The sequence below is a fragment of the Geospiza fortis genome, unplaced genomic scaffold (assembly GCF_000277835.1).
Source record: "Geospiza fortis unplaced genomic scaffold, GeoFor_1.0 scaffold112, whole genome shotgun sequence".
In the NCBI taxonomy this organism is placed as follows: domain Eukaryota; kingdom Metazoa; phylum Chordata; class Aves; order Passeriformes; family Thraupidae; genus Geospiza; species Geospiza fortis.
Genome location: NW_005054298.1, coordinates 9,368,801 through 9,380,075, shown reverse-complemented (window position 1 = coordinate 9,380,075; position 11,275 = coordinate 9,368,801). Strand labels below are relative to the sequence as shown.

Here is an 11,275-nt window from a genome sequence, read left to right as displayed (position 1 = left end):
TGGGCTGAGGTTTGTTGCCTCAAGCAGCGCACAGCTGCAGGGAGCCAGCAGTCAAGGAGAGCAAGCCCAATTTGCTGGTTATTTCTCTAACCATAGCCCTGCACAGTCCTGGGGTAGGATGTCAGCCATCAGGTCAATTTTGTCATAGCTACAAGTGCCTCTTTCTGTGCTCTGCTTAGAGTGGAGGAGAAATTTTCCCTCTTTCCACGATGATACTTCTGACCTATTTTCCCAGTAATGCTGCAGCTTTGAAAACATTACCCAGACACCAACTTCACCAGTGAAGGACAGCAGGTCTGTCTGCACTATAATTCAAACCAGTGCCAGCAGGAAAACAGCAGGAACTTCTCTTTAATAGACCAGGCTGGTCAGACAATCTTGTGCTTGAACAGGCTGTTACCTTCCTGCCTCCCAGAGGATTGTGTGCTCAGGATTGTCCATGGTAGAAAGAGTTTCTCTTTCAGGCCAGGCCAGTGAGAAATAGCAAGTTCCTAGTCTCAGTTGCTCAACCACTTGCTGGTACCAATAGGCAACTCCCTCCACATGCCAGTCCCCAAAGGTGCGGGGGTCATGCTGTGGGGGTGGCAGCACAAGGCTGCAGTTGCCTTTTTGTTCAGAAAATCACCTTTCTGTTGTTAGAGAGAGCCATGGTCTCTCTTACTCCCCACAGCCAGAGACCTGTGGAGTGCAAATCAGGCTAACTGAGCATCTCCTGGAGTTAAGTTGCGGGAGTGGAGGAGGCCACATAAAGCAGGAACTTTCCAACATTACACCCAGGAAAAGGGAGAGACTAGTATGCAAGTCCCAGAGGCAGTGCAAGAGGCTGCAAAGCCACCTGCCCCAAGGATCACCCAAAGAGCCCCAATGAGCCATGTGCACCAGCCTGCCTGCCCCAGGCTCTGGGCCACCTCAAAAGAGAGGATATGAGCAATGACTGGCACCCACTGGGCTCCAAGGGAAGAAAGTCTATTATGTTATACCATAAACAGAAAAGGAAAATTGTTAAAAAATAGTAACCTCAGCTGGGTTACCCGGGCTGCTTTGCTTTCTCCCTCCAATAGATCATCATTTGCCACTAAGTTGAGCCTACAGCTGCAGACACCACTTCTTCCTCCTGTAAGCAGCAATCATTCAGCAAGCTCCCATGTTGGGATTGTTGATCATTCCCCTGAAGACTTCATTTGCAAGACTCAGCAGTGTAAAAACACCCCCTATCATCTGGAAAGGAAGGGGCTTGCTTAGCTGGATTACACACTATCTTGTTTCATTTGCTGTACGGAAAGGATCCAACAGGAAACCTGCCAGTGCTCCCCACAGATGGCAACTGCATGGACATGATGTGTGATCCCTGCTTTTGAATGGCACAGACTCTACTCCAGAGCCTGCCCAGGAGGACTTGCCCAGTCTGGAAAAAGGCTACTGGCATGCTGCCAGTCTTGAGGGGAAGCAGGGGCAGCCCCAAAAATGAGGGCTCAGATTCATAGCTGAGTCAACTCTTTTTATTTCAGAAGCAGATCAGTCACGGTGACTGTGCATCAGTCTATCAAACAGGACCTTGAGAAGCATGTCCCACCTGCTGTGTTGAGAATAGTGGTCTCATTGCTTCCTTTAACAAGACAAAGGGCCTGCCATCCTCTCTGCCCTCTCTTGTCATTGCTGCATGGTGCTGGGAGCCCTGTCAGTTCCTTCCTGCCCTGGAGATGTCTGGGTTAAGCAATTCCTCTTTCTGTAGAGTACAGTTATTCAATCCCACATAATTTTAGGACCACTATATATTTGACTGCAAAGTACTAAAAATTCTCAAATGAATGCTGTTAAAAAAAAGTATTAGGTCATCTCCCAACAGAGTGTTGTTTTCAGAATATGATTGATTTGCCATCTAACCTAGAATGCAGTTCTGTACTCAAATTTCACACAAGAGAGTACCCACCTGCTCCCCCTCCACTGCCACCATTCTCTGCTTTGTGCAAGGTCTGAGCATAGCTTCTGACCCAAAACAGCTAAGACCAGTTATGTTGCTGGACCCTTTCCTCCTTAGCTACTACAATGTATTCCTAACTAAAGCCCTGCCCAGCAAAAATATAAAATCCTAATTTGCAGAATTCCCTCTATTTGCACAGAGCTGAATTACAGATTAACAAACTTCAATTTCTGTAAAATCTTCCCAGTTGAGAAGATAGCACACAAAAAGAATTTCTGTGGAAAGTCATATGCTGCAGACTACTGGCAGTGATTATTCTGTTGCACACTTTTACTCCATTTTTACTGCTTAAAAATAATGCTGCTAGGTGTGGGCCATGTCCACCTGTAGGTCTGTGAGTTAACTGAGCAGACATTTTCCCTGGACCTGCCTTACTGATGATGGTAGCAGCACTACATGCTCCTGGAGGAAGAGCAGTGATAATATGCTCATTTCATGCACTGGTCTCAAAGCAATTTAGACACTTAAAGTAATATTCTGAAGCAGATGCACATTGCCTTGATCTGTCAGCTGGGGGAATGGAAACAATGCAGGTGCTAATATCACCGTGGTGACACACCGGCTTAGAGGACACACACAAAGGTCCAACTACCAGACCACATCTCTCCAACCTGCCTGGCCCAAAGCAGAGTACAGTGCTCACCTCGTGTTTCTTATTGCTGTACCCATGGCCAGCCACATCAGTCTATGAAGCCTCCAACAAAAGCAAAGAAACAAAACCATTGAAATGCTCCAGCTTGAAGGATTTTTCTCAAGACAGTGTCTGGGAGATTTAATTAGATCCTCTTACTACCCCATTCTCAAAATAAATAGCAAGGAACAACCTCCTCTCTGTGTTCTTTAAACCAGCCTGGATTTGCTCTGAAAAGTCATTCAATACAATGCTCTCTGCAGCAAGCCATAGCTGAGGCAACTGGTTAGTAAAATGATCTCACAATCCCCTACAGAAAGTAGGAGCTATTTAATGCAGTTTCTTCCATGTGGCTGGAAAACTCTAGGCACACAGGAAGCAAAAATCAGATGGGCTGTAATATAAGCAGAAGATTTGGCAAGTTTGAACCCACCTCTGTCCAGACAAGACAATATTTGGATCCTGCTCTCACATTATGGAGCAGACAGTTAAATCTGTGTATGATCAGTCTGCAAATCTCATCACCAGAAGATATTACAGGGATCAAGAGATTAAGGTTTTAAATAAAGGGAGAAGACTGCATATTTATATGGTTAATAAGAATAACTTAGTTGTATTAGTTAGGATTATTATTAAATATATGGCAGAGCTGATAAAAACTTGTGGCTCACTGCCAAAGAATTAAGCATATTTCTGATTTTCCTATGAATTGCATGTTACATACTTTGAGGTTCTTGCTCCTTCCCCAGAATTACCTGGTACTCATTCCTTTATTGAGATAGGGCCATAAATTTAGAAGGTATCACTTTTCTCCAGTCTAATGACTCTGTTTGGCTAGAAAGGAAGAGGGCATGACTGCTAATGCTCAACACTACAGGACACAGGATCTCACAGTCAGAACAAACTGCACTGAAGCCCTTCCCTGCCACCTCCTCAGTTTAAGCCTACTCTCATTTATTTAGTTTTTTGTAGCATTTAGAATTACTGTTCATGCACTGTCTGTGAATGCTGTATCCCCATGACTGTGGACAGGACCAGGTCTCTTTCTAGCTCACAGACACATCAGGTTGCTTTGAGAGCACAATTCAAACCTGAGAAGCAAGAGTGATGCCCTGTTACTGCCTTCATTCATGTGGACAGATCAGCAATGGAGGGGCTGACCTCCTGCAGCTTCCATTTGAGGTAAAACTCAGCAAGTTTCAGGTTGCTGCAAATAAGCCAGCTGTAGATGCCTCTTAGTTGTTTATTCTGTCATCTCTTAACAGCAGAGTTCTAAAATGTTATAAATCCTAATCTCATTGTACAGGTGAATTTTTCTTTGTAAGCATAGCTATATATAGGCACTACTTTAATGGCTTTCTAGTTTAAATGAACTACCCAAGCCCTGTTGTCAGAGATCTCCTTTTTATGTATTGGTTAACACTATTTCATCACATACTGATATGTTTTACAGTTATATACTGTATGAGACAAATAGCTATTGCAGACAGTCTGCCATGCTCAGTAGAGAAACACAGACTCCTGGAGCACAACCTGGAGTTCAGAGAATCAGCCAGTAGAACTCCAAGTTACCTCTTCTGTGACATTTTAGAGTGCAGAAAACATTTAATTTATCTGCTGCAGTTTATCCCAATTTATTAAAAAATAATCAAGACCTAACTTGGTTCTTGAGCCCTGCTATTGGTACACTCTCAGGTATCTGTATTTACTTCTTTGGACAAGCAAGTCTGCTACTCAGTTTAAGCCAAGGCCCCAGCCACACTACCCTTCTCCTCTGAGTGGAACAGATAGCAAAGAGAATTGCTAATGATTTTTCTAGCCAAATGCTCTTTAATAGATTTCTAATCAAATTTATTTGGGGGCTCATTCTGCATTGATAGCTTAGCAGAAGTAATAGGAATGCTGGTTCAGGTCTCTAGAAACAGTTACAAAGGGGATAAAAATAGCTGATGGCCTCCCAGCTATTTCTGTTTCCCTGGGGATTTCTATGGTGCCTCTCCTACCTGGATGTCTATTATTCTTAAATGGTGTGGAGTTTCCCAGTTCCACCAGATAAGCAGATAAGCATCCTCTATGTGACACATAGCCACTGGAAGGCCTGAAATAGCTCAATCCTCCTTTAGCTCAGCAATTTCTCTGCACCAATCCCATTCCACTGGGCTGAAGCCTTGGCTTGGATTTCCCTGTAACCTTGTGCATCCACAGCAACAGGACACCATACAGAAAAAAGGGAAGAAGCTATACTGGCAATACAGTGGGACAACCCAGATGGATGCCTATCAGATATTAATCTCATTTCTTTCTTGCTCCAGGATTGTTATTAGCGCATCATCTTCCTCCTGGCTACACAAAGTTCTTAGGGCAGAATGTAAGAGCTGCCATTTTTCACTGCAGTTTTCACAAATGGTTTCTTTAAACAGTTTAAAATGATGGTGTGCTGCTTTTGGAACATTAACAAATAATTTGGTGCTTAGACAAAAGAAAGACCAAAGTTCTAATCTTGAAAAAGCCACCATTTTCCATGTTAGGCAAAATTCCTTAGATGTGGTGGATGGCGACTGTTATGCAGAGACAAACCAATTACAAACTAGGAACTGAGCAACTCCTAATGAAATTAAATACATCTCTTCCCCTTCTGCTCTATCCATCATTCATTTTAACTACAACCTCTGGATGATTTCATTTGGAAGACACAAAGAAAGGCAACATAACACTGACTTTGTTCTCTGCACTGTCTCAGTAATGTGGATGTTTTCCAGGGGACAGTTTAAAGATATTGATCATGCTACACTTTATAAATGCTTAAAAAAAAAAAAAAAAAAAATAGAATGATTACTTATGGATGCCAGCATGGCTCTCCAGAGACAAGGCAAGCAAAGCATGTACACTTCTTTGAGGAAACCACAAGTTTTAGTTGATAAAAATAACATCAATGAAAGAGACTTTTCTGAGGTGTTTGTTTTAATACTGCATGATAAATTGCAGAGAGTTAATTTTAAAATCAGGTTCAGGAACTTATACATTAAGTGATTAAAATCTGATAAATTACTGTGATTAAAAAAATGCTCAAAGTGAAATCACTCATAAACTTGCTGTCCTAGTGGAGCCCCAGCTGGGGTGCTACCAGCTCAGTATCAACATTTTTCTTAACAAACATTTAACCCGAAGATGGCAAAAGCTGCAACTATCAGTGAGACCAATGTCCCATTTTATAAAGATAAATGGGATTAAAGAAAGAGGAACAAAAGGGCTTTATGTATAAACATGGAGATTTCATCCCAAGACTAGTAACTGTGAAAGGATTTAGGCAGAGGAGCTACAAAACTGCCATGTCTATGAACTGAGGAGGGTGGAGGCTGTTTTAATCACACTTAGGCATTAGAGAGATTGCAAGGGAATACAGGTGAAAAATTGGAGTGTGCAGAAAACAGACAAAAAGTATTCAAGGGCAGTAGAAAAATGACTTAGAGAAAAAGGCTTGCAGAATTCATCTTTTTACTTTATCAAAAAACCAAAGTACTGCATTGAAAAGAGCATGTAAGTGCCTCTGTAAAAAATAAATACTGATAACTAAAGGGCTCTTTAATCTAGCAGAGAAGGGCAAAATGAAGCCCACTCACTCAAAACTGAAGCTATATCCAAATAAAAAATAAAGTACATGTTACCAGGGAAGGTAATCTGCCATTAGAACAATCCAGCAAAGCACAGGAAGCACATTTGCTTCAGGCCCTCAGAGCAAAAGTTTCCATCTTTTTCAAAAAGCTACAGCAGACAGACACAGGCACTGAGCTCAGTTTAGGAATAAGCAAGTGAAATTCATGGCCAGAGGTGTCAGGAAAAAAGGGACCTTCTCATCTTTTATCTAAGACTCAGATTTTTCATCTGCCTCTCCTCTAGACAATGGGTACTCAAATGGGAAGTGACTATTATATCATAATAATTACACTTCTGTGATATGCATTTTGTGGCTTTTATTCTTGTGCTTCTTATTTTTCTTAGGGTACAGCTCTGTGCATTTTAGGAAGAGAGTTTCTAAGCAGCAGTAATTATCTTTTACTTCACAGGCACAATAAAAGAGGCCTTTTAATACATGAGCCAGTTTTGAAAGCTTCACCTAAAATACATACATTATTAAATGGGCAAGGAAAATGTACCAGCCATATAACTTAGGCAATTACACTGTGAATTAATATAAGATCCAAAGGTTCTCCTTATTTCTAATCTCTATCACCACATATCTAAGTGTCTAACAATCCATAACACATTTATCATCAAATCACCTGTGCTGGGTAGAAACCTGCCATTAGTCAACTTTGAGGCAGACAGATCTTTGCACCTTGTACCACCATTGCGCAGCCGAATCAGAAGTGTTCACAATGATGCTGCCCTCACCTGCTGTGTTTACCCAGCCAAGGGCAGAGATCCTGGGTCAGACCTGGACTTAGCTGGAGTAGAGCTTCATCAGCTGCCTAGACTGAACGTGGCCTTCTTGAGCTGGTGCTGAGTCATTTCTCTGCAGTTTAACTAACAATGAATGTACTGGGGACTCAGCTGTGGACACGCAGGGTAGTGTAGACACAGACCTGGGAGACCAGTGTTTACTTAGCTACTGCAGAATCCTTCTGCCTTTGTAGCTTCCTGTCTTCTCATCAGCGTCTTAGTCAACACCTTTGTTTGCTACTAATTGTATGTCAAGAAGTGCCTAACAGTCTGCTTGAATACCTCCATTCCTCCAAACTTCACTCATGATCACTGCATCCACCAAACTCTGTGTCACAATCAGCATAAACTCAGCTGTTCAGAGTATTATGCTCATGACTTTTTTTGCAGACCCTTTGCAGTGTGAGAAGGCAGCAGTGAAGATACTTAGACCATTGCTTACTTTTGACATAACAGTAACAAAGAGAGATTGAAATTACCCTAGAATTTGTTCAGTCACACGTATGGCTTTATCCAGGGGTTGACAAAATATTTCTAGGTTATAAATACAAATTCTTCATGAACAACAGGACACAACTTAAATCTCACAGACTTTACAACAGAAGAAAAAAGGAAAACCTTTCTTTGCACATCTAAAGTGCAAATACCACAAATTCAAAAATTCCTGATGTCTTGGATTTTGGTGTTTTTCAATTTTGTCCTACTTTTCATGGCTGGCCATGTTTGGTGTTTGCCCATCCAACTCATTTTGCCTCCATGTTGATTTCCTGCATCCTGTAGTTTCTACTTGAAACTCTAATAGATGTTCTAGGATACCCATACTCCTGTTCTCCACAGCTACATGAAGCAAATTGTTGCCTATCTAGCAAAACTCAAGCTAGCTTTTTTTTGGTGTATGTACATAAAGTTTTATACAGTAATCACATGAACTTTATTATAGAAAAATAATATTGTCAATGGAAGATCAGATAGTCCTGTGTTTAAAGCAGCAAACTGGAATGTGGCAGATTCCAGCATTTTGGGCTAGCCACACAATCATTCTGTGCTTGATTGTCTGTGTCTAAAAAAAGATTGTGCTTATTCTGTCTTATCTTTTGCCCAGCTCCTCTGGTTTGGACTGAAAGCTCTTTGCAGAGTTGTACTAAAGACAATAGACACCCTCTCAGTTGAGGACTGAAGATTTTTGAAGTGCATGATATCACATTTGAAAAATAAAAAATATTCCTGCTTTTAGATGGATGCTTTCATTTTAGCTTCTCAGAAGAAGGGTGGAAAGGCCCCATGGCTGGATCAGAAATGCCTGAAACTCCGAACTTCTAGGAGAGCATGTGCAAGTTCAAGCAATTCCTACTTTAAAAGTGCAGTTTAACAGAGTGCACCTGCCTCCCAAGCAGCTCTGTGATATTCAACCTGAACAGATTGCAGTGTGTGAGCAGATTCAATTCTCACCTTCCAGGGAATTATACAACTACAAACTCCAACTGCAAGCAAACATTGAATCCCACGTGGCTGAACGCCAGTGGCTCATTGCTGAGGACCTGGGCTAAGCCAGCCTGCCTGGCCTCACACCCCTCTGCAGGATGCTACCCTTGGCTTGCCACCACTCTGCTCCCTGATGTGTCACAAATTGCGTCCTCTCCAGCAGTGAAATCACCTTTAAATTTCATGCAGAGCAAGTGTAATAACTTGGACAGGGGGCCTTTGAAGTGGCTTGCTTGGTAGGGCTCATACCCATGTGGCAGTACAGCTAAACTGCTGCAGATTTGCAAGCTCGAACTGCTGTCAGACATTCTCTGCATGGATTTCACATGTTGCAAATATATTTACCCATAACATCATTGTAACAAAGCAAAACTTACCTCTGTTTTCCCTTTACTTTGACAGGACCTCCTAGTGTCTTCATCTGAACCCCACGCTGTTGCCTGAAAAACCAAAGCGCACAAGTCACACAAGAATGCCACCAACCACCATGTCTGGAGACTCCCAAAACAAAAGCAAGCATCTCCAGCCAATTTACAGAGCCCAATTTAAAAGCAGCATTGTGACAGTAAACATGTATCTGACTCCCACTGTGCTCACAGTGCACACAAATGATAAATAGATGAGAAGTTCAGAGGCAGTGGCAACTGGAATGTTCACAGAGGACAGACTTTAATTTACATGTAAATATAACTTCTGATCATCATTCAGCTGGAAGGTCCAAGACATAAGCCCCACACACCAAGTCATCACATTCTTTTTAAAGAGGATAGCACTGTATAAACCACAGCTTTCATTGCCAAAAATTCCCTACAGCGAAGTCCAGCAGTTGTGCACAAATCTGTTGGTCTTCTTAAATTTACCCCCAAGATTATCACCTTCTAAGTAACCCTGCAGTGAATCAAGCTGGACCAAAACTGGGAGCTGACAGGTAAAACCAGAGAGATGGGAAGAGGGGAGAAAGGCTGATGGTGATTTGTGATGCCAGACAAGTGGGGTCAGGTCCTGAGGTAGAGTAAAACACATTAGGGCTGAGGGCACTATTGACTGGAGGCTGAGAGCATGTGGGGTCCCCAGTGACCTCCGACTGCTTCAGAATGAAGAGGCCCCTTCCTTCACAGCAAAAGTCAAGACCAGAAAAGCTGCATTAGAGAGAACATTTAAATGTAAAATATTTAGCAACATATCCAACTATTCAGTGCCTTCCCCAATTTTCCTCCCTTCAGCACTTTTTAAAAATAGTCCTAACAAATTCAAGCAGGTATTGTTAGCTGGAGGTGAAAATACATATAAATATCCATACTATACATAATACATCATTCTGAGTACCAGAAAAACAGCTCTGCTACACAGGGAAAGGCCAGGCTCACAAAGTACAGATAAAGATCCAGAGTTCCCTTAACAGAGCCAGATTTTCTTTATTTTTATTTTCCTCAGTCCATTACCAACAAAGGAAATAGCTTCAAAGTTCGGTCCGGATCTGAACTCTTCTTGAACTTCTCACTGCAGCCAATATGTTTTTTAAAACCTAGGCTGCCATAGAAATTGTCCTCTTGACACATGATAAATCCATATTTTTTTGCAGGAGAAAGTTGGGAAACCACTAAAAAGAGAAGATGAATTTTCCAACTCCCAGCTCAGGTCCATGAAGACACTCATTCAGATCTACAAGAAATGCAACCAGCCAGGAAATGCATTTATAGACAACATTAGGGGAAGGGATAGTTCTCTCTCATTCAAAAAACCCAAAAAACAAAAAAACCCACCCCATTTCTCCATTAGCTGAGCATTCCATTCAATTTGACTTGAAATAAAGAGTTCATGACTACAGGCAAAGGTCTGGTGAGAGAAGAGGGGAGCACAGGTCTTTCCCTGGAAGCCACTTGGGAAATATCTCCCATATACTGCAGTCCAATCCAGGGTGGAGGCCAAAAACTTGTGCCTCAGAAGTGTTTTTGTGAGAGCTGGGATAAGTCCTTGCTGAAAAGGATCATTCAGTCATATCCTGAGAGGGAATGACATTGGATGACAGAGCTCACATTGTAAGCCATCACAGGAGAGCAAGGAATTTTGCCTGCTGACTACCAGCAGCCATTGACATCGGCAAAGCAACTGCACAGTAGGATTATGATCTGTAATCCCTGCTCTAGCCCATGCTCATTAAAACACAGTGTCTTTGTACCTTCAATCAAGTTTTGACAATTTTAATAAAAAAAAAGAAAAAAGATACTCAGAAAAGAGATCACTTATTGCGAGGCCCTTCTTCCCATTTTAAAACCAGAAACAGAGAACTTTCCATTATACAGCCCAGTTTACTTTAACAGTGCTTGACAGGAGAAAATGAAAACAAAAATTGTTGGTTGCTCCAGCAATCGATGCTGCTTCTCTGCAAATACTCTGGGTCATCTGGGATTGCAGCAGTGCAACACAGAAGAATTTGGCCTCCCAGGGGTCACCCAGCTCTTCCTGCCAGACACCTGCACTACAGAACTTCGAGGCATGCTGCAAACACAGCTCTAGTCAGAGCACTGCTCTCCTCCAGCCATGTTCTAATGTGCCTAAATGTTTTCTTTTATTAGGCACATTGCCCTTCAGCCTTCTGAAGCACTACCTTGATGGGTAGTGATAAAGAAGATCTTAGTGATGGCCCAAATTGTAGCAACATGTTGTTTGTGACTACACCATTAGTCAGGGTGCATCTCATTAGAGCTAAGAGGATAATTAAGCAATATGGCAAGCCAGAG

At 42.1% G+C, this 11,275-nt stretch overlaps 1 protein-coding gene across 2 annotated transcripts in view; it reads right to left on the bottom strand.

The window, feature by feature from the left end:
• SEMA5B (semaphorin 5B) overlaps positions 1-11,275 on the bottom strand; it is a 263,423-nt gene that overhangs the window by 69,744 nt on the left and 182,404 nt on the right. For both annotated transcript variants that reach the window (XM_005415761.2, XM_031056895.1), the window contains one exon: positions 8,912-8,974. In XM_005415761.2, coding sequence (XP_005415818.1) covers positions 8,912-8,974 — 63 coding nt within the window. The remainder of the gene's footprint in view (positions 1-8,911; positions 8,975-11,275) is intronic.